Raw genomic sequence first — 19,804 nt, forward strand, 5'->3', positions numbered from 1 at the left:
AGAATAAGATGGTAAAAGTAAACAATAAGAAAATTAAAGGATTACAAAAATGGGTGGAAGACCTAAATAGACCTTTCTCCAAAGAAGATATACAGATGGCCAACAAACACATGGAAGGATGCTCAACATCAACATCACTAATCATTAGAGAAATGCAAATCAAAACCACAATGAGGTATCACCTCACACCAGTCAGAATGGCCATCATCAAAATATCTATAAACAATAAATGCTGGAGAAGGTGTGGAGAAAAGGGAACCCTCTTGCACTGTTGGTGGGAATGTAAATTGATACAGCCACTATGGAGAACAGTATGTAGGTTCCTTAAAAAACTAAAAATAGAACTACCATATGACCCAGCAATCCCACTACTGGGCATATACCCTGAGAAAACCATGATTCAAAAAGAGACGTGTACCACAATGGAACATGGAAGCAACCTAAGTGTCCATCGACAGATGAATGGATAGAGAAGATGTGGCCCATATACACAATGGAATATTACTCAGCCATAAAAAGAAACGAAATTGAGTTATTTGTAGTGAGGTGGATGGACCTAGAGTCTGTCATACAGAGTGAAGTAAGTCAGAAAGAGAAAAACAAATACCATATGCTAACACACAGATATGGAATCTAACCAAAAAAACATGGTTCTGAAGAACCTAGGGACAGGAAAGGAATAAAGACGCAGCCGTAGAGAATGGACTTGAGGACATGGGGAGGGGGAAGGGTAAGCTGGGATGAAGTGAGAGAGTAGCGTTGACATATATACATTACCAAATGTAAAACAGATAGCTAGTGGGAAGCAGCTGCATAGCACAGGGAGATCAGCTCTGTGCTTTGTGACCACCTAGAGGGGTGAGATAGGGAGGGTGGGAGGGAGACGCAAGAGGGAAGGGATTTGGGGATATATGTATACGTATAGCTGATTCACTTTGTTATACAGCAGAAATTAACACAACATAGTAAAGCAATTATACTCCAATAAAGATGTTAAAAAAATAAAATTCTACAAAAAAAAAAAATAGATAACCAACAAGGGCCTACTGTATAGCACAGGGAACTATATATGTATATAACTGAATCACTTTGCTGTACATCTGAAACTAATACAACATTGTAAATCAATTGTATTTCAATAAAAATTAAAAAAAAAAGAAAATTAAAGGATTAATCTAGGAGGCCAGTAGTAAAATAACAAAAGTTCCAGAAGGAAATAATAAAAAATCTTCCCTAGAACTGAAGAACACAAATCTTCAGATTAAAGTAATTTGCTGCATGCCCCAAACACTTGCTGTTGCGGGGGACATGACCCAAGCGTTATAAAATTTCAGAAGTTTAGGGATATAGCAAAGACCCTAGAGGCTTCCAGAATAATGCAAAAAGCTACCTAAAGTTACACACAAAATATTGAAAATAAGAATAGGGCTGGAAGCTAGAGACATGAACAGATGCCTTCTACCATCTGAGTCAAAGTCTAGATTCTCAACCTAGAATTCTAAACCCAGACGGGCTATCAACAGGTGTGAGAGGAGAATTAACAATTTTCAAACCTGCATCCTTTCTCAGGAAGTTACTGGAGGGTGTAGGCCAACAAAATAAGGGAGTAAACCATTAAAGAGGAAAACGTGGGATTCCAGAAACAGGACAGAACATAGGAAGAAGATGAAGGGAATCCCTGATCCGATGGTGGAGAAAGAATCCCAGGGTGTCAGCTGTGCACAGGCCTGGGGGACAGCTGGGGCAGAGAAGAGGAGTTAGGAGTCTCCAAGAAAAAATTATCACTGAGATTAGACCCTGGAAATTCCACTGTGAGGTTTTTATGAAGCTACAGGCGTGTATGGAAATACTTAGTCCAAGAAAACTAAGATTTTTTTTTTTTTAAAACCCTGAGCAAATGAAAAAATGAGACAATTATTAACTCCTGGCTGAACAGGAAATAATATTTACATTGCATTAATCATGGAAACACTGAATATGCATTTAACAGAAAATACGTTATGTTGAGAGGATAGGGAAAAGGGACCAGAGTGTGCAAGAAATCTAAAATCTTCACTTTCCTTAATATGAAGTCAGTAGATAATAGGTAAAGTTGAGGATTCAAGTGGTAGAAAAATAAACTGGATATTTAGCAAGATGGAGATAAATACAAGGAGAAATAGCTAAGAGGGTGGAATTGCCTCTGGGATAGAGGATGGGTCAGGGCCATGGGAGAACTCTTTTTTGCTGTTATAAGTCTCTTTTAGCACTATTGGGTTTTTTTTTTTTAATTATTTATTTATGTATTTATTTATTTATTTTTGGCTGTGTTGGGTCTTCATTTCTGTGCGAGGGCTTTCTCTAGTTGCGGCAAGCGGGGGACACTCTTCATCACGGTGCGAGGGCCTCTCACTATCGTGGCCTCTTTTGTTGCGGAGAACAGGCTCCAGACACGCAGGCTCAGTAGTTGTGGCTCACGGGCCTAGTTGCTCCGCGGCATGTGGGATCTTCCCAGACCAGGGCTCAAACCCGTGTCCCCTGCATTAGCAGGTAGACTCTCAACCACTGCGCCACCAGGGAAGCCCCAGCACTATTGGTTTTTAAAATTTACTTGCAAACAGTACCTTGATAAAAACATATTAAAAATAATTGCGTTACAGATGAAAAGGAAGCCCAGAGGAGGGAGCGTCAGAGAATGAAAAGGCTTCAGAGAGGGCTCCCCTGAGCGGCTGTTGCCCTAAACCTGTTGAAGGATGAAGAGAGGGCCAGGGAACAGCCTGTGCAAAGGGCCTGGGGCATGTGTGTTCAGCCTGAAGGCCATGGCTCTTAGAAAGAGAGGAAGGGTGAGTGGGAAGAGAAGCAGGCAGAGGCAACTTACATGGGCACCCAGCCATGGTAGGCATTGCAGATTTCGTTTTATAGCAACAGGTGGCCCTAGGGTGGTCTCAAAGAGGAAGCAACTGGCGTGATTTGTTTTTAACAGACTCTTTCTCCTTGCTGAGGAGGGGGTGAGGGCAGAAGCAGGGGGACCAACAAGAGGTGGTGGTGGTTTGGCCCAGAAGGGAGGCTCCGGGGATGGAGAGCAGTGGACAGGTTAGAAAGATGAGAGTTCGAAGTAAAAGCAATAAGGCTTGGTGCGGGGAGTGGTGGGGACAAGCTGACAGGCATTTCCTTCATTTGACCTTCACGTGAAATTTTGGGGCTGGGTGGGAAAGGGGGCACATTATACTGAAGAAGGTGTGCAGAGGAGTTTTTCAAAGTTATGCTGCTTGACTGAAGCAGATCTGGGGCTCAAACTCACCTGCCCAGTCTGCTAGCCCATCTCTCCCGACTGCAGGAGGTGTCTCTGGGAATGGCTGCTGGGTAAAGAAGTTAACTAATTCTAATTCCCAGCAATCCTATGCAGTAGGTCTTGAAGAAGAGGGACTGAGGCTCAGAGAGGTTAAGTCACATATCCAAGGTCACACAGCCAGTAAGTGGCAAAGCTGAGATTCAACCCCAACAGGAGACAGCTGGGGCTGATGAACCAGAGGACGCCCTTAATAGGGACTCCAGTGACAAAGCCCCAGGGGCTGGGCTGGGAAGGCGTTTTGGCTCATCTTGTCTTAGTTGAGAGGACAGACCTCAGCATCGGTAGCTGATCCCCCCACCCTGCCCTGTGGCTGGCCCCGGCCTGGGCATTGTGGAGGAGAAGGAGGAAGAAGAGGCTCTGTCCTGGCTCTCAGGGATGGGAGAAGCCTGGGCACCAGCTCCTGGAAAACCGCCTGTCCGACGGCAGAGGCACAGTCATTGGTTTTGGAGAGCGTTCCAGTCTGAGGGTGGAGACATGGCCCTAGTTTTGAGGAGGCCAGGGTCTGATGGGGGAGACATAACATTATTCTGTCTTGGGGAGGCAGGCCCGGCAGCCCCTCCAGGACACCAGGGACAGACGGAGGTACCAGGTACAGGCCTGAGGTTAGAGGCGCTCAGGCTCCACGACCTCAATGCCAGGCAGGGCAGGGCCACCTCACGGCTCCCAGACACCTAGTGTCCCAGTTCCCCAGAGCTCACAGGTGTGGAGTTGCACTTTCTCTTTCTGCCCCGCCATCCCCAGGAGGAGGGGCTGATCAGGAGCGCCAGGGTCACTTTTGCTTGGGGAAGGCGCCTGGGTGGGGGTCAGGGTCTAACTCAGGTCACAGCTCCCCTAGCCTGGTGCCCAGGAACCCCCTCCACTTCTCCAGCCTTCAGCCGACATTCAGCAGATCAGTCTCCCCTCCTCCCCTACCCTGAAGCTACCCATGCATTCATCCATCCATCCATCCATCCACCCAACCATCCATCCCTCCATCCATCCGTATCCATTCATCCATCCACCCATCCTGTTCTCCTCATTGAACGTGCGGAGCCAGGCTGGTGCCAGGCCTGGGGACATGGTGGGGACACACACAGAGTCTGCCCTTCTGGAGCTCACAGCAGAGCAAAGAAGACATGGCCCCCTGAGCTGAATCTTGTTGAACTTGGATTAGAGGCCATGCGAGGCCAGGGTCGGGGTGGGGGGCTCTGGGAACTCCAAGGGAGGGGCCTGGCTGGTCCAGGGCAGGGAAGCATCCAGGAGGAGGCCCCCTGAAGGAGGACTTCCTCTCACATGTGGGGGTGGGAAAGGGTGAGGAGAGTGGCCGGGCGGAGGGTACCGCCTGTGCAAAGGCCCTGAGGAGAACCAACACTTTCTCACCGGTTCCTGACTGGTGAGCCTTTGAAAAACATAAACCAGGTCACAAAACTCCTCTGCTCATGCCCCACAAGGCTCCCAACACAGTCAGCCTGAGAGGACAAGGCCCTACGCGGTCTGGCCTCGGCGGCCTCCCCGCCTCCCTCCTCTCCAGCCACACTGGTCTCCTTCCGGTCCCTCAAACACACACGCTTGTCCTCACCTCAGAGCTGAGCGCTGCCCGTCCCACCCCATCTCTCTCACCTCTTCAGAGAGGTCTTCTGAGCTCACCTGTCTAACGAACGAATGAAAGACCAAACAAATGAATGAACTAATGAGGCTGGGTGTGCCTGGAGCACAGGTAGGTGAAGGAAATCAGCAGAGGAGGAGACTTGGGCAGGTGGCAAGGCAGGGAGGGTGTAAAGCCTGGTGGGCTGCAAGGGGTGGGCTTTATTCTGAGCTGCTGAGAAGCCACAGGAGGGCCTTGGGTGGGGGAGGGACAGAGCTGTGGACACCGCCCCCCTCACTCCCAGGAGCTGCCTCGGAGCCCATGAACTTGAACAGACAGATCACTGACGCCTGGAGAGAGGGCCTTGCTGGGGGGTGGGGGGTGCTCCAGGCGGAAGCGGTGTCCCCCCGCCTTTGTCCTACTGTGTGCTGCAGCAGCCAGAGCGCCACCTCTGCAAGAGCAAGGCTCTCTGAGGGCCTATGACACACCAGCCCTGGGGACCTAGGGACAAAGCCAGTCCAGCCCTGGTCCTGAGGAATGGCCCAGTGTGGAAAGGGGCCTGGCACATAGTAGGTGCTCAATAAACACTCCTTTCCTTCTTCTCTCCATTCCTGGCTGTTATCCCCCATTGCCTTCTCAAAATGGGTCAGGCCGCTCAGGTGGGCAAGGTGCTTAAGAGCACGCCTTTGGCACGAAACCATCCAGCCTCTCCACTCACTAGCTGTATGATCTGAGTAAACTGCGTGCCCTCTCTGAGCCCCAGCTTCCCCATCTGTAAACCGGATACGCTAACACTGATCACCATAGGCGGTGTGGCGGCCATGAAGCTGGGTGATGTGTGTGAAGCAGCCCGCTTCGGATGAGGGCTTCATAAAAACAGTGGTCATTACTCACTGATCCTTATACGCTTATGATGCTCCTACCAAAAGAGGAACTTAGGAATGATCTAGTCCCATCTCCCCATGATCCAGATGAGGAAACTGAGGCCCAGAGAGGGGACAACTTACCCATGGTCACATGTCTGGTTGGCACAAGCTGGGGTACGGCGTCCAGGGGCAGCCAGGCCTGTGCTCAGGCTCCAGACAGAGATCTTAGGGGCTGGCAAATCTGGCCCAGGGGCCAAGTCTGGCTCACCGCCTGTTTTTGTACAGCCTGCCGGCTAGGGCTGTTTTTTACAAACCACTTGCAATCGATTTGAACTCCGATGAAGCAAAATGTTACCCCCTGTAAAAAAAAAAGAATTCCACCCTCGTCAGTAGTAGATCTGTATTAACAACAACAACAAAAATGTCCTCGATTATTTATCATTACAATTGAAATTTTGCCAATTTACAAAGAGTGGAAATTTGTGTTCTCCTGTATACTAGCTTTGATGTTGCCTCTTGACCCCCAAAGCCTGAAATAGTTCTTCTTTACCCTGTCCTTCTGTTCCTCACCCTGCCCGGGGCTCTCCAGACTCAACCAGTCTCAGGGCTGATAACCCCCACCAGGCCTTCCTCTGGGGCTGGGGGACCCAGACCGTAGGACTGCGTACTCCCCACCCAGTGCTCGCCCCGTGCTCCCAGCCCTCCTTGCGGCACTGGCCTTGGAACCCAGCTGTCACCCTGGGGGACGTATGCACGGTGGCCTGGGCGGCGTCCCACCACTGGCTCTCGGCCCCCAGCTCCCCTGAGTACCACGCTCTCCTTTCCAACCCCTTTCGGGAGCCAAGGCCAGCGTGGGTGGCTGAAATCTCCCCGGTAACAGGATCTGCGACCCCTTCCAGCCTCCTCCCCTAACCTGCCGCCCCTCCTCCCTCACCCGCACCTGCGCTCCGGCCCCTCCTCCCGGCCCCTCCCGCACCCCACTCCTGCTCCCTCCTTCCCTGGCTCTCCATGTCACCATCTGTGGCACAATCCTTCTCTGTCACTCTCCCTGCCACCCCCTCCTTCTCCTCCCTCCTTCCCCGCTCTCTCTCCCTGCATCTCTCTCTGCATCCCTCCCTCTCGCCCCTTCTCTCGCTCTTTCCTCCTCTTTCTCTTCTCCTGTCACGCATTTCTCATCACTCCCCCTCATTCTGGCTTTCCACCCACTGCCGTCTTCTCTGTCTCTCCCTCTCTCTCTACCTCCGACCGACCCCCCCTTTTCCCTCTCTTTCTATTGGTTTTTTATGGTCCCCTGTTCCCCATTTCTCTTCTTTTTCTTGGGAGGCTTCTCCCTCCTCCCCCACCCCAGGCTCCTGCTTGCAGACCCCCCATCTGTGCCCCTACCCCCGCCACCACCCAAGACGTGTCCTGGAGATGGGGGGTGACGCACCAGGCGCTGGTGGGAAGTCAGGGCCGGAGACCAGATGGGAGAGGCTCTGTGGGCAGACGTGGTCGCTGCAGGCCTAGGAGGGGGCTCCGTTCGCGAGCCGTCTAAAAGTGGGCACAGTGTGGAGAGCCCGGCTAAGGGGTGCTCGGGGGCACTGGGGACTGGGCAGGGAGAGGGGGCAGCAGAATGATAACCGGCTTGGCGGCAAGGAGGGGCGCCCTCACCCCATGGGCAGGTAAGGAGGCTGGGGCCTGGATGGGGTCCCAGAGGGTGGGGTGCTGGAGCTCACCCTCTGCGCAGGATGAACTTGGGAGGCTGCGGCTGGGGACTGGGAGAGGGTGGAAGGTCCAGGGAGGCAGGAGGCCATCCTGCGACCTCTTCGTGGACAGCGGGGGGCTGGAGGGTGGGCATTAATCTCAGAATCTCATACCATGATTCCAGAACCTTGGAGTCACGGAACAGCAGAGTGTCGGAGCTGGACAAAACCAGATGCATCATGGCATTTAGCCTCCTTGGCTCAAAGGCCAGCTTTCCTGAGCTCCCCCTCTGGGCTGGGCACTGTGCTCTGCCCACTCCTATTTAATCTTTACAACAACCCTGGGAGGTGGGTAGGCTTGTCTTCGTTTTTATAGGAAAAACTGAGGTCCAGAGATGGGAAGTGAGTTGCCCAAGGTCACACAGCAATTTGGCATCCTCCCTCTGTGGCAGAGCCCAAGCCCCCAACCTAGGGTTTGTGGGCTTGTGGGGTGTGTTCCTGTGGGTCGGACCCCAGGTCTGAGGGGGGCCACTGAAGATCTGGGCCTCTTCCCTGGGGGCAGGCCCAGGGGAGCAGAGAGAAAGAAGGATGTAGAATCAGCCAGGGACTATCAGCCTGCATTGTCCAGGGCTGTCTCAGTCCTTGACGTCTCTCAGCCCGAGGCCTTCAGGGAAGCCCGCAGGCCTGGGAGGTATGGATGGTTTAGGAAAAAACAGAACTGGGCTCAACTTCTGGCCTCCCACTCACCAGCAGAGTGACCTTGCACAGCTTACTGAACCTCTCTGACTCTCAAGTTCCTCCTCTCTGAAAACCCCCCGTCTTGGGCTTGGTGAGGGTCTCATGATGTGAGTTCGAGGCCTCTGCCAGGGGCACCCTCTTACTTGGCTCCTAGTTCTACTTGCTGAGCTGCTTGGTCTGCTCACGTTTGCACATGTCCTGCGTGCTGTGCTGGGTGCTAGGGTTACAGATATAAATAACTCAGGGTCCTGCGCCCAAGAGCCGGCAATCTAGAGGGGAAGGGGGTGGGAGATAGACAAATGGAGAACGACTGGGGTGTCTGGCATCCCTGAGGGGCGATTCTGAATTGCTGTGGGGCTCAGGGCGACCACTCACCCTCTCTGGACCTCTGTTCCCTCTGGAATAGTCCTCTGAGGAGTCCGCCCCCGGCTTCCAGGCGAGCTTGTGCCAAAGATAAACCAGACAAGGAGAAAAAGGCCCTCCTCTCCAAAGGATGAACTAGATCATGCACAGCACCCTAGCTCCTTAAAGAAAAGGTGGCATGTAAATTGCAGGTCTGACTTACCCCAATGGAAAGCTATAATTTCCTTGCTTCTGACACTCTGGCCCGTTAAACTTTGACAGGGAAGATGGACCCAGATAAGGGTGGAGGCAGGGAGTCTTCTGGGGGGACCAAGGGCTTGGGGAGGGGCTATTTCATCCTCCTGTACAAAGGCAGGGCCTGGCTGGTACACTGTGTTTCCGCCAGGGCCATGGGTGTTAGCACGTGTGCCTGTGGGTACACATGTGTGTGTCTGGGCAGGAGGGGCCGTCCTCAGAGCTCACCCTCAGGCTTCCCTGGGGGCATCTGTCCCTGCAGCCTGGAAATTAGGTTTGCCTGGCTCACTGCTCCTCTCTTGGGAGTCTGCTGCTCCCCTCCCTCCTCCAGCCCTGGGTTGTGATTGGTCACCTGGCGGGGATGTTATAAAGACGATGTGCACACAAGGAGGCGAGGTGGATGGACGGGTGACGTAGGGCTCCCCAGCCGAGGAAGTCCGGACTCTAAGGTCCCAGATTCACAATTCCAGGTCTAAGAAGGGCTGATTCCAGCGTTCTGGAATTCTGACCTTCTCCGATTCAAAGATACGGAGTCTAAAAATCTATGACTCTACAACTCAGTTCTAAGACTCTAAAATTCTATTTTTAGGTCTCTAAGGGTTTAGGGATTTGGGCCCATGATCTTAATAGCTCAAGAGCCTGAGGAGCAGTGAGGAGGGCTCTGAATAGGTTGGTGGGAGAGCTGGATGCCAACTGGTTGCCCGGACCAGCTATGACCCTTAGACAAGTGCCTTCTCCAGGCCTGACCACAGTCTGCCTGCCTGTGAAATGGAGTGGGTGGGAGATGGTCTTACGAATCCTCCCAGCTTTGTCCCTTCCTAGCTGTGTGACCAGAGTGCATGGCCTCAATTTTGTTCCCTGTCTGTACTGTGGGGACAACCCTAGTGCCTCCCTCATAAGACCCTAGAGGATGCTGCATGTCACTGCTTAGCCTGGAACCTTAGCTCAGTGACAAAGGGCTGGCAGCACGGTTAGGATCCTATGTGCCCACTGCCCAGATGCCCCCTTGCTTAGCGCCTGGGGTGAGGGCAGGTTGAGGGCTCTCATCAGGCTCGGAGGAGCAGGGAGAGGGTGCTCTGAGCCCGGCCAGCCTGGGGAAGCATCAGGAAGAGCCAGGACCAAGGGGTTCTTTGCCATTCTTGGCATCACCCCGCCTGGTGCTCAGAGCCCTTGGAAGTCCCGGGTATTGGGCAGGGGCACCGGGCATGCTCACCCACCCAGAGGCGTTCGCTCTGAGTTGGGGTGCCTCCCCTTTCCAGGAGCTTCGCATGTGAAAAGTGGTGTCCGGACAGGGCAGTGGGGACCATAGGTCTCACTGGAGGCGTTTCAGGTCCAGTGTTCGGAGGGCAGGAGAGCGCTGGAGGAAGGCTCCTCTGAGAAGTTTCCTTCTCCCTCGGGGTTTCTGTAGGGAGAGTCAGGGCAGCCAGCAGCCAAGGGACTGGGGAAGGGGGGGTGGTCATTTGGAAGGAGGGGAGGAGGTCCAGTTGCAGAGAGGCTCCAGCTTTCAGCCCTGGCCTCTAACTGGGTCTCCGGAGAGCCAGAAAGTCCTGCTGAGGGAGGCTAGCCAATCCTGGGGCAGGACGTCTCTCCCAGCAGGGCCTGAATTCTCACTATCAGCAATTCATCCTCCCTTTGCATTAAGATTTGTCCACCGGGGTTCCTCTGATTCATTCGACGCCTCAAACACTGATGCAGACCTCGCGCTTATACGAAAGGGACGAGGGAAAGGACCAGAGCCGAATACTAGCATCTCCACGCTTGAGAGTCAAGTCTAGCAGGGTAGCCAGGAGGAGTCCCAGCTCCTTATAACACACGAGAAGTGTAGTAAGAAGCGCTCCCAGAGTGAATGGGGACGCTTGTTCCCACTGTGCCGCTGGGCAAGCTCTTACTCACGTTTCAAGACCCACTTGAAGTGTCTTCTTCTCGGGGGAGCCCGCCCCACCAGCGCAGGGGGGAGCTGGCTATTCTCGTCCTTACCTCCAGCGTGTTGTGAATTTCTCCGCCATCGGTCAGCCTTTGGGGCAGAAGGGGCCCCAGCCGCCCACCCCCCAGGTTCACAGCCAATCATCCTTCACAAGCCCTGTTCACAGCAGGGCCTTTGCCGGGGTGCAGCGGGATGAGCAGGGCGGAGAGAGTCCTCAAGGGCTTTGATTTCCAGGGGAAGGGACACCTCTGAGCCTGTGGTTCTTAACTCCATTCAGAATCTGAGGAATCTGATGAAGGCGCTGGGCTCTGCCCAGAAAAAACAAGGATGTATTAACTTTCACCAGAGTTTGGGGGGTTTATGGGTCCTCTGAAGTTCATCAAGAGACTTGGGTTCAAGGTTAAGGGCCTGTGATATGCAGCAGTGTTTTTCTAGTGTGAGATCTGAGACCTGTTTGGGGGGTGTCTTAGTCTGTCCAGATTGTTGTAACAGAATACCATAGACTGGGTGGCTTAAAAACAACACAAATTCATTCCTCACCGTTCTGGAGGCTGGGAAGTCCGAGATCAGTGCGCCGGCAGATTCGGTGTCTGGTGAGGACCTGCTTCCTGGTTCATAGGTGGCTGTTTTCTTGCTGTTTCCTTGCATGGCGGAAGGGACATGGGAGCTCTCTGGCATCTCCTTTAGAAGGGCACTAATCCCATTCATGAGGGCTCTACCCTCACGACCGAATCACCCCCCCAAAGGCCCTCCCATCTAATACCGTCACCCTGGGGGTTAGGATTTTAACATATCAGTTTGGCGTGGGGGAGGACACATTCAGTCTGTCACAGTAGGTGATCCACTTGGGGCTCTGCCAGCAGGCTAATCATATGTAGAAAGGGCAAATATTGTTTTCTGGAACAATCTGACGTCCTCGGGTTGCAATGTAAAAGGCACTGGTGTCAAAAACGTTTGGAAAATGCCGGTACGGAGGAAAGGGCTTATGTTGTCATCAGCTTATCGAATGATCCCTTTACTGAACACGTGTGGAGCACCTGCCCTGTGCACAGGTGAACGGACACTGGTGTCCAGGTCAGTGCTGGTCCCCAGAGTCCCATGCCACACCCCCCGCTATGCGGTACAGAGTGGTCACTTCACCTCTTTGAGACTCAGTTTCCTCATGTGACAAGTGAGGATACCTTGCCCGCCTCCCTTGCTAGCCTGTGCAGAGTGAATGAGCCGTGACATGTCGTCAAACTCTGGCCAGGTGCCCAGGAAGTCTCCAGGTTCAGTGTGATGGGGGAGGGGCTGAAGAGAGAAAGCCATGCCCTGCCATGACCAAACCGTGTCCTCCCTCCTCCAGGCCAGTAGCTGACTGCTGACCACCCTCTCTTGGCCATGGACACCCCTGGCTATCCTTCACTGGTGCCCACGCCCTCGGAACCCTGGAACGCCTCTTCGGCTTGGCCCCTGGACGCCATCCTCGGAAACGCGTCCGCAGCGCGGAGTGCAGCAGGGCTGGCTGTCAGCGGCATTCTGATCCCACTGGTCTACCTGGTGGTGTGCGTGGTGGGCCTGCTGGGCAACTCACTGGTCATCTACGTGGTCCTGCGACAGACGGCCAGCCCGTCGGTCACCAACATCTACATCCTCAACCTGGCGCTGGCTGACGAGCTTTTCATGCTGGGGCTGCCCTTCCTGGCCGCCCAGAACGCCCTGTCCTACTGGCCCTTCGGGTCCCTCATGTGCCGCCTGGTCATGGCTGTGGACGGCATCAACCAGTTCACCAGCATCTTCTGTCTCACTGTCATGAGCGTGGACCGCTACTTGGCGGTAGCGCATCCCACCCGCTCAGCCCGCTGGCGCACGGCGCCCGTGGCCCGCACAGTCAGCGCGGCCGTCTGGGTGGCCTCAGCCGTGGTAGTGCTGCCCGTGGTGGTCTTCTCGGGCGTGCCCCGTGGCATGAGCACCTGCCACATGCAGTGGCCCGAGCCGGCGGCGGCCTGGCGGGCTGGCTTCATCATCTACACGGCCGCACTGGGCTTCTTTGGGCCACTGCTGGTCATTTGCCTCTGCTACCTGCTCATCGTGGTCAAGGTGCGCTCAGCTGGGCGGCGGGTGTGGGCACCCTCGTGCCAGCGGCGGCGGCATTCTGAGCGCAGGGTCACGCGCATGGTGGTGGCCGTGGTGGCCCTCTTTGTCCTCTGCTGGATGCCCTTTTATGTGCTCAACATCATCAACGTGGTGTGCCCGCTGCCCGAGGAACCCGCCTTCTTCGGCCTCTACTTCCTGGTGGTGGCACTGCCCTACGCCAACAGCTGTGCCAACCCCATCCTTTACGGCTTCCTCTCCTATCGCTTCAAGCAGGGCTTCCGCAGGGTCCTGCTGCGGCCCTCCCGCCGTGTGCGCAACCAGGAGCCTCCCCTGGGGCCTCCAGAGAAGACAGAGGAAGAGGAGGATGAGGAAGAGGATGGAGGTGGGGAGGATGGGCAGGAGGGAGCAGGGAAGCTTGAGGAGCTGAAGGAGATGAATGGCCGGGTCAACCGGATCACACAGCCGGCTCCCAGCGGACAGGAGCAGCCTCCCAGCGGCCCCACCAGAAAGGAGCGTCAGTTCCTACCCCAAGAACCCTCAGCTGCGGAGAAGTCAGGCACCCTGCACATCAGCTATCTGTAAGGGTCTGCGGAGGGCCAGGGTAGCCCAAGGACAGGGCAGAGACTGTGGGTACGCCTAGGGCATGCCACCTGAGGTGCCAGGGGCCCATGATGGGAAGTTCAGAGGCCTGGACTCTGATCCCATTGCTGCCGAGACTTGCTGTGTGACCTCAGATAGGTCACTTCCCCTCTCTGGGCCTTGTGTTCTCCTCTGTGACTCAGGGATAGGAGATACGGCCTGGACGAGCTCTATCAGATGAGAAGTTTGGAGGGGCACCACTGCTGGGCTGGGTGGGGTCAGGTTAAGGGGATAGGTACCGACTGGCTTTCCCCTTCCAAAACAGAGCATCCTGAATCTTGGCCCTCAGAGGGATAAACCAAGGCCTGGATTTCCCGGGCTCAGAGTCAGGTTCACAAAAGAGGGAGTGGGGGCCCACATTCACAGGGAGTGGTACTGCATCCCCAAATAGGATAAAGTCTTACCTGGTAGGGAGAAGGGGTATGAGATTGCCCAGGCCCCCATCAGCTCTCCCCCTCTTGCTGCAAGCCTGTGGGCCAGCTTGTCTCCTCTCTGGGCCTCAGGCCTCACCTGCTAAACAACCCAATAACCTCCAGGCCCTCTTGGCCCAGACAGTCAATGCCAGGACTCCTGTATTTCCGGACAAGAGGAGAAGAGGTGATTTTCCAGGAAGCTAATTAAGTCAAGCTTCAGGGTCCCTGACTGCTCGGGCCCTTCTGAGGCCCTGAGTCTAATTTTGTACTTGTAATTTTGTATTTCTTTTCTTAAAGAGGGACCCCCTGTTGCATAAGCTTAGGCCACCCAAAGGCTAGCTCAGGCCCTGTTGGGGGCAGCTGATCAATCCTCAAAGCAGCTCACTTTGTGTCCTGTGGCTGGAGGGGGTCTCAGGGTCTTTGAGGGCTCAGGAACCTCCTCATAGGAGAAATCCTCCCTGCTTCTCCCCCCTCGGTGACTAAGGCAGGGACCTGGCCCAGGCAGCCTGGAATGGAAAGGCAGAGTGTCTAAACAGAGCTGGGAGGAGAAGGAAGAAGAAGAGGAGGGAGAGGAAGGGGGAAGAGAAAGGAGGAAGAGAAAGGCGAAGGAGGAGGACAAGGAGGAGGAGGTGGAGGACAGATCTGTTCCATGACCTTGGAGCCGACCTTGGCCCCTCTGGGCTGAGCTCAGTTGCACCATCAATGAAACATGGTTGCCGGTGCCTGGCCTGATAAAACTCAAGGAAAGGATGCCATCAGGGTGGAAAAGCAAATGCTCTGAAAGGTACAGGCTCAGCCCTCTTGAGGGCCTGCAGTGTTGGTAAGAAGGGCTAGGCCTTGGTGGAAGCCTGGGGGCAGAGCTGAGAAGTAAGGCCTGGCTCCCTGGAGAGGTTGGGAGGAGTGGTGCAGCGCTGCAGGCTGGGGAGCAGGCCTCTTGGTCCTCTACATGCCCCAGAGCAGCAGGTCGGGAAAGCCCAAGGAAGACAAGACTAGAGGAGGCTGGAGGGAGGCCACAGGGAGAGGCCACTGTCCAAGGCTGGGCCTGGGCTGGCCTGGACTCCCTCTCAGAGATGACCCCTTAGAGCCACAGAGAGACTGGCCCTGGGGAGGGTGATACCTCCAGTTAAATCTCCCAACCCGCCACCCTGCAGAGGGTAGGGGGTCCTCAGGGAAAGCATGGGAACCACAAGTTGGGAGGCCTAGATCTTCAACTCACCTTCTGATCCTGTCTAGCCTTGACCTCTCTGGGCCTCAGTTTCCCATCATAAAATGGAAGTGGTTGTCCCAGCTTGCCTGCCTCCTGGGATTTGGGAAGAAAAGGAGTCATTTGGGGTAAACTGCCATGTACACTGCAAATGGCTGGGGGTGGGCCATAACAGATTATAGAGTGGAGGCAGCCCCCTGCCAGGCGTGGCCTTCAACCCTTTCTCCTTCATCAGGTGGCTTCTCTGTCCCCAGCCCTTGGGGGTGAGTGCACTACAGGACATGAGGAAGGGAAGTTGGGGGTCAGAGACCAAGGATCAGGGAGGCAGGGCTTGGGGGAGAGTGAGGCCCCATCAGGCGGAAAGAAGTTTGCAAAACTAGAGCTTGTGTGGAGGTTGGAGGCCCAGTCCTCAGTCTGGCGTTCCCCTGAGGGGGATCTGAGGGTCTGAGGAAAGAGGGCCCCTGGCATTCCAGCATTTCCTGCTTTCCTGGCCAACCCTACTTTCCTGATTCCTGGGGCAAGTGAGCCTGTTCTGCAAGGGTGGCTGGGAGGCCCCTTAGGGAAATTCTGACTCTAACTCTTGTCAATAAAGTCAGTGACGCGTGACAACTGGCCTGGGCCAATTCCTCTGGCGGGCGCTGTGCTTTTAGACGGGTGTGCATGGGTGGGGTGGGTACGGGCATCCATCTCTATCGGGGTGCTCCTTCTCTCCTGTCTCTCAGCTCTGCATGCCCAGGCCTCTTTGTGTATAGCCTCCCAGAATCCTGGTCCTCCAGGAGTCATGGAAGACGTTCCTGACAAGCCTCAGCCTGCACCCTTACAGATCTTGATCCAAAGGCAGTAGATATACTCTCTTCCTGTGTCCAAATATCAGATCTCATGCAAGAGAGCTGATTGGCTCTAACTGAGTCACATGATGGCCCCTTGGGCCAATCACCAAGAGACAAGGTGATAGAATGCCATGATTGGCCAGATGTGGGTCATGTGCCCATCTTTCCAGCTAGAGAGAAGGTGGGACACTGTGATGGACAGTTCGGCCTGACCATTGGGGTAGGAGTTGGGTCAGGGACTGACTATCAATGGCAGGGAGAGAAGAGCCAGGCAGCAACAATAACGGGATGGGGGAGGGGTGTGCAAACACAGTGCAGGGCACATAATAGGTGCTCGGGGCATCTCAGCCATATCCACGAGTGAATGTGTATTGGGGTGTAACACCGAGGGCCTGCTGTGTGTGTGGCAGGTGTGCACCGGGTGGGAGCAGAGGAACTGCTTGCAGCCCAGGTTGTGTGGGGAGTGGGCCTGGGCCAGGGTCCCCTCTCTGGATCCCACAGCTATCCAGCTTCCCCATCTCACCATATGTCACTACCTGTGCACGCTCTTGTGCGTGTGTGTGTGTGTGTGTCGGGGGGGGGCGGGTCCCAATAGCTTTGTCCCTCCAGGCAGGGGCTGTGCGTGATGCATCTGTGTTCCCAGGGCCTGGCAGTGCTGTGGGCCCCTCATATGCCTATTTGGAATAAATGACTGAATGGGGGAAATTCCATTTCTCAATTCCAGGGGGGAATTTTCACACTGTGACCCTAGCCTCTTTTGGATCTGTGCAATGTGGTGACCCTGAATAAATGGGGGGGGGCATCAGGGGAATGGAAGGAGTTATATGGGGGTTTGGGGCTGGGATCTGTGGGTTATGGGGACCACAAGGGCTGTGGGCTGAGGGCAGGCTCTGGGGCTGTGAGCCCGAGCTGGCAGGAGGGGGTGGCAATGACCCTCTCTGCCTGATTCCGTCTCTCCAGACATCCAAGTTGCTCAGACCCAAGACCTTACCTTGAACTTGTCTCTCAGAGGCTGTTGCCTGGCAACAGCCCATGGCCACCAGGCTCTGGACCAGGACTTCATATGTCAGCCTCAGCACCAGCAGAAAGGAGCTAGGAGTCTGTAGGGCCTGGGATAGGGGAGGCCAAGGACCCCGGGCTTCAGGCCCTCCTCACCTCCAAGGGGTGGGGGAGACGGAGGCCACAGTCCCATGGGGAGGTGACAGCCTGGGTGCCACAGGACTCCAGACACAGAAGAAAGCACTCTAAAGGCGGCAAGAACCCCAGGCTGTAACGTGAGGAGCTCTCCCTGGAGTTGTGCAAGGCCACGGTCCCGCCGAAACCTCAGGGTGCTTCCCTGTCACTGGCAGGCCCTGGTGAGACTCTTGGTGATCCTACTGGAAGGCCATGGGGCAAACACATCCCCAAAATGTCATGAGACCCAAAGTCAGGAGGCCTGGGACCTAGGCCCACTCTGCCATGAATCTACCACACAGCCTTGGCCATTCACTGACCTCTCTGGGCAAAGTTCATTAAGTTAATAAAGACTTTTCTGAGCACCCACTGTGTGCAAGGCCCTGACACCGGGCTGGGGAAACAGACACGGTTCCCGTGCCTTGTGGCGCTCACAGGCAACCACACAAGTAAATGGACCACTATCCAGTGGGGACGGCAGTGCACTGTGCTCTGGGGGATCACAGCTGGGGGGAGGGGTCCGTGTTGGGGGCGGCACTGAGAGCAGAGGGTGAACCTGAGTGTGCCCGGCAGGGGGACTGTATGTGCTAAGGCCCTGGGGTTGAAGGAAGGCAGTGAATGAAAGGGAGAAAAGCAGAGGTGAGGCCCAGTTCAGGGACAGAAGCTGTGTCAGACAGGACCTCCTAGGAGGTTAATTCCAGTTGTGCATTGAATTGTGTACTGCTCCCCCTCAAATTCATGTGAAGTCCTAACCTCTAGTACCTCCGGATGTGACCTTATTTGGAAATAGGGTCCTTGCAGTTATAAGCAGTTAAGATGACGTCACCCTGGAGTCAGGTGGGGTCCTATTCCAATATGACTGGTGTTTTTAAGAAAAGGGAAGATTAGGACACAGACGTGAGCATGGGGAAAATGCTGGAGTGATGCTTCCACAAGTTAATGCCAAAGATTGCCAGCAAACCACCAGAAGCTGGGAGAGAGGCCTGGAAGAGGTCCTTCCTCACAGCCCTCAGAAGGAAGCAACCCTGCCTGACACCTTGATCTTGGACTTCTAGCCTGCAGAACTATGAGAAAATAAATTTCTGTTGTTTAAACCACCTAGTTTGTGGTACTTTGTTCTGGCAGCAAACTAATACAATTCCCACCTGCAAAACGGAGCCAACAGTCCCTCCTCTCCTGGGTCTCTGGAGGACCTTGAACTAATTCATTCATTCTTTCCTTCAACAAGTGTTTACAGAACAGCCACCAACTGCAAAAAGCTGAAGGCAGAGAAGTACAAGGCCTGTCTTCTGGGGTGAAGGAAGTTGTATTGAACATAAGAGATAAAGAGGTGGTTCTTAAGCCCCCAGAAGCTGGAACTGTCTGGTTTTAAAACCCGGCTCATCCATTCACTAGCTGTTTGACCTAGAGCCAGTTAATTAACTTTCCTGTGCCTCAGTTTCCTCCTCTTTGAGATGAAGATGAGAGTAGATGTCTATTGTTAAGAAGATGAAATGAATAGAGATTTATAAACAGCTTAGAACAGTGCATCGTAGGTGCTATGTGTTAAATAAACATGAGAAGTGCTTTAACAGAAGCAAGAATCCAGCCATGGGTTGGGGAGGACGTCTCCCCGGAAGGGTTAGAGCCCAGCCAAGCATCAAGAGGGAACTGGCGTTTGTGCACCAGGAGGAGGCATGCGAGATGTTCAAGGTCCTAAGAACAGCTCTGCTACCCATTTTACAACTGAAGATAGTGAGGCCTGGGATGCTCATGTGATTTGCCCAGGGTCACAGCACCAGAGGCAGGACCAAGAACCACGTTTTCCTAGCCCCCAGTCCAGTGTCCATAGCTTTTAGAAACTATGAAATTGAGGGCCAGGGTGGCAGGAGTGATGCTGGAGGTGGAAAGAGCTCTGAGGTCAATGGTGCCAGCTCCTTGGTGGCCACTGGCGGTAACAGATGATGTCCTTGGGCAAGACTCAACAGGCATGAAGGGCAGCCCAGACCAGTGGATCGATGATGCCGGGACAGACAGGGGCAGTGACGTCATCATCCTGCTGGTGGGCAACAAGACCGACCTGGCCGACAAGAGGCAGGCGACCATCCAGGAGGGCGAGCAGCGTGCCAAAGAACTGAGCGCCACGTTCATCGAGACCAGTGCCAAGACCGGCTACAACGTGAAGCAGCTCTTCCGACGTGTGGCCTCGCCTCTGCCTGGAATGGAGAATGTCCAGGAGAAAAGCAAAGAAGGGATGATCGACATCAAGCTGGACCAACCCCAGGAGTCCCTGGCCAGCAAGGGCGGCTGCTCCCGCTAATGCAGCCTGACCGCTGGCTTCCTCTGACACTACTCACTTGTTGTGAGAACCCTCCAGCGAGCCCTGCAGCCTCGGCATAGGCCTGCCTGGCAGGCTAAGGTGGTGTGTACACAGGAGTGAATGTCAGTGACACACTCATGCACATATGTGTGCATGGAGAGCAAGGCCAGTCTTCACTTTTTCACAGGCTCAAAGAAAGTGCCCGGGGTCACGCTTGGCCTCCTCCAGGGTCCCAGACACCCCAGGTCCTGGCTCACACAGGCCAGGGACACAGCCTGTACACAGCCAGGAGCTCCTGCCCTCTGGCCATCTTGTTAACAGGAAGGGAAAATGAGGCCTGCAGGAGTACGGGGCCTCTCGGTCCTGCTCTCTGCGTTAATGACCAGGAAACATGTCAATATTTGCACACAGGAACTGCTGGCCTTGCTGCGCTTGGTCAGTGTGCCCAGAGCCTGCTGGGTTTCGCCA

General features: G+C 54.5%; 1 protein-coding gene and 1 pseudogene across 3 annotated transcripts; both read left to right on the forward strand.

Annotated features, from left to right (window-relative positions):
• The first annotated feature begins 6,094 nt into the window (after window positions 1-6,094).
• SSTR3 (somatostatin receptor 3) lies at window positions 6,095-19,062 on the forward strand. Of its 2 annotated transcripts, none has more exons than XM_082420064.1 (2): window positions 6,095-7,422; window positions 12,048-19,062. In XM_082420064.1, the coding sequence occupies exon 2, from the start codon at window positions 12,083-12,085 to the stop codon at window positions 13,358-13,360; it is 1,278 nt and encodes a 425-aa protein (XP_082276190.1). In that variant the 5' UTR covers window positions 6,095-7,422; window positions 12,048-12,082; the 3' UTR covers window positions 13,361-19,062. The 2 variants fall into 2 exon arrangements, with proteins under 2 accessions (XP_082276190.1, XP_082276191.1); XM_082420065.1 differs by lacking the exon at window positions 6,095-7,422 and adding an exon at window positions 9,910-11,295.
• LOC309640803 (ras-related protein Rab-6B pseudogene) lies at window positions 18,881-19,567 on the forward strand (annotated as a pseudogene). The gene has a single exon. The product of its transcript is annotated as a ras-related protein Rab-6B pseudogene (transcript).
• Window positions 19,568-19,804: the final 237 nt, after the last annotated feature.

The sequence above is a fragment of the Balaenoptera physalus genome (assembly GCF_965194825.1).
Source record: "Balaenoptera physalus genome assembly, chromosome: 13".
Lineage (NCBI taxonomy): Eukaryota > Metazoa > Chordata > Mammalia > Artiodactyla > Balaenopteridae > Balaenoptera > Balaenoptera physalus.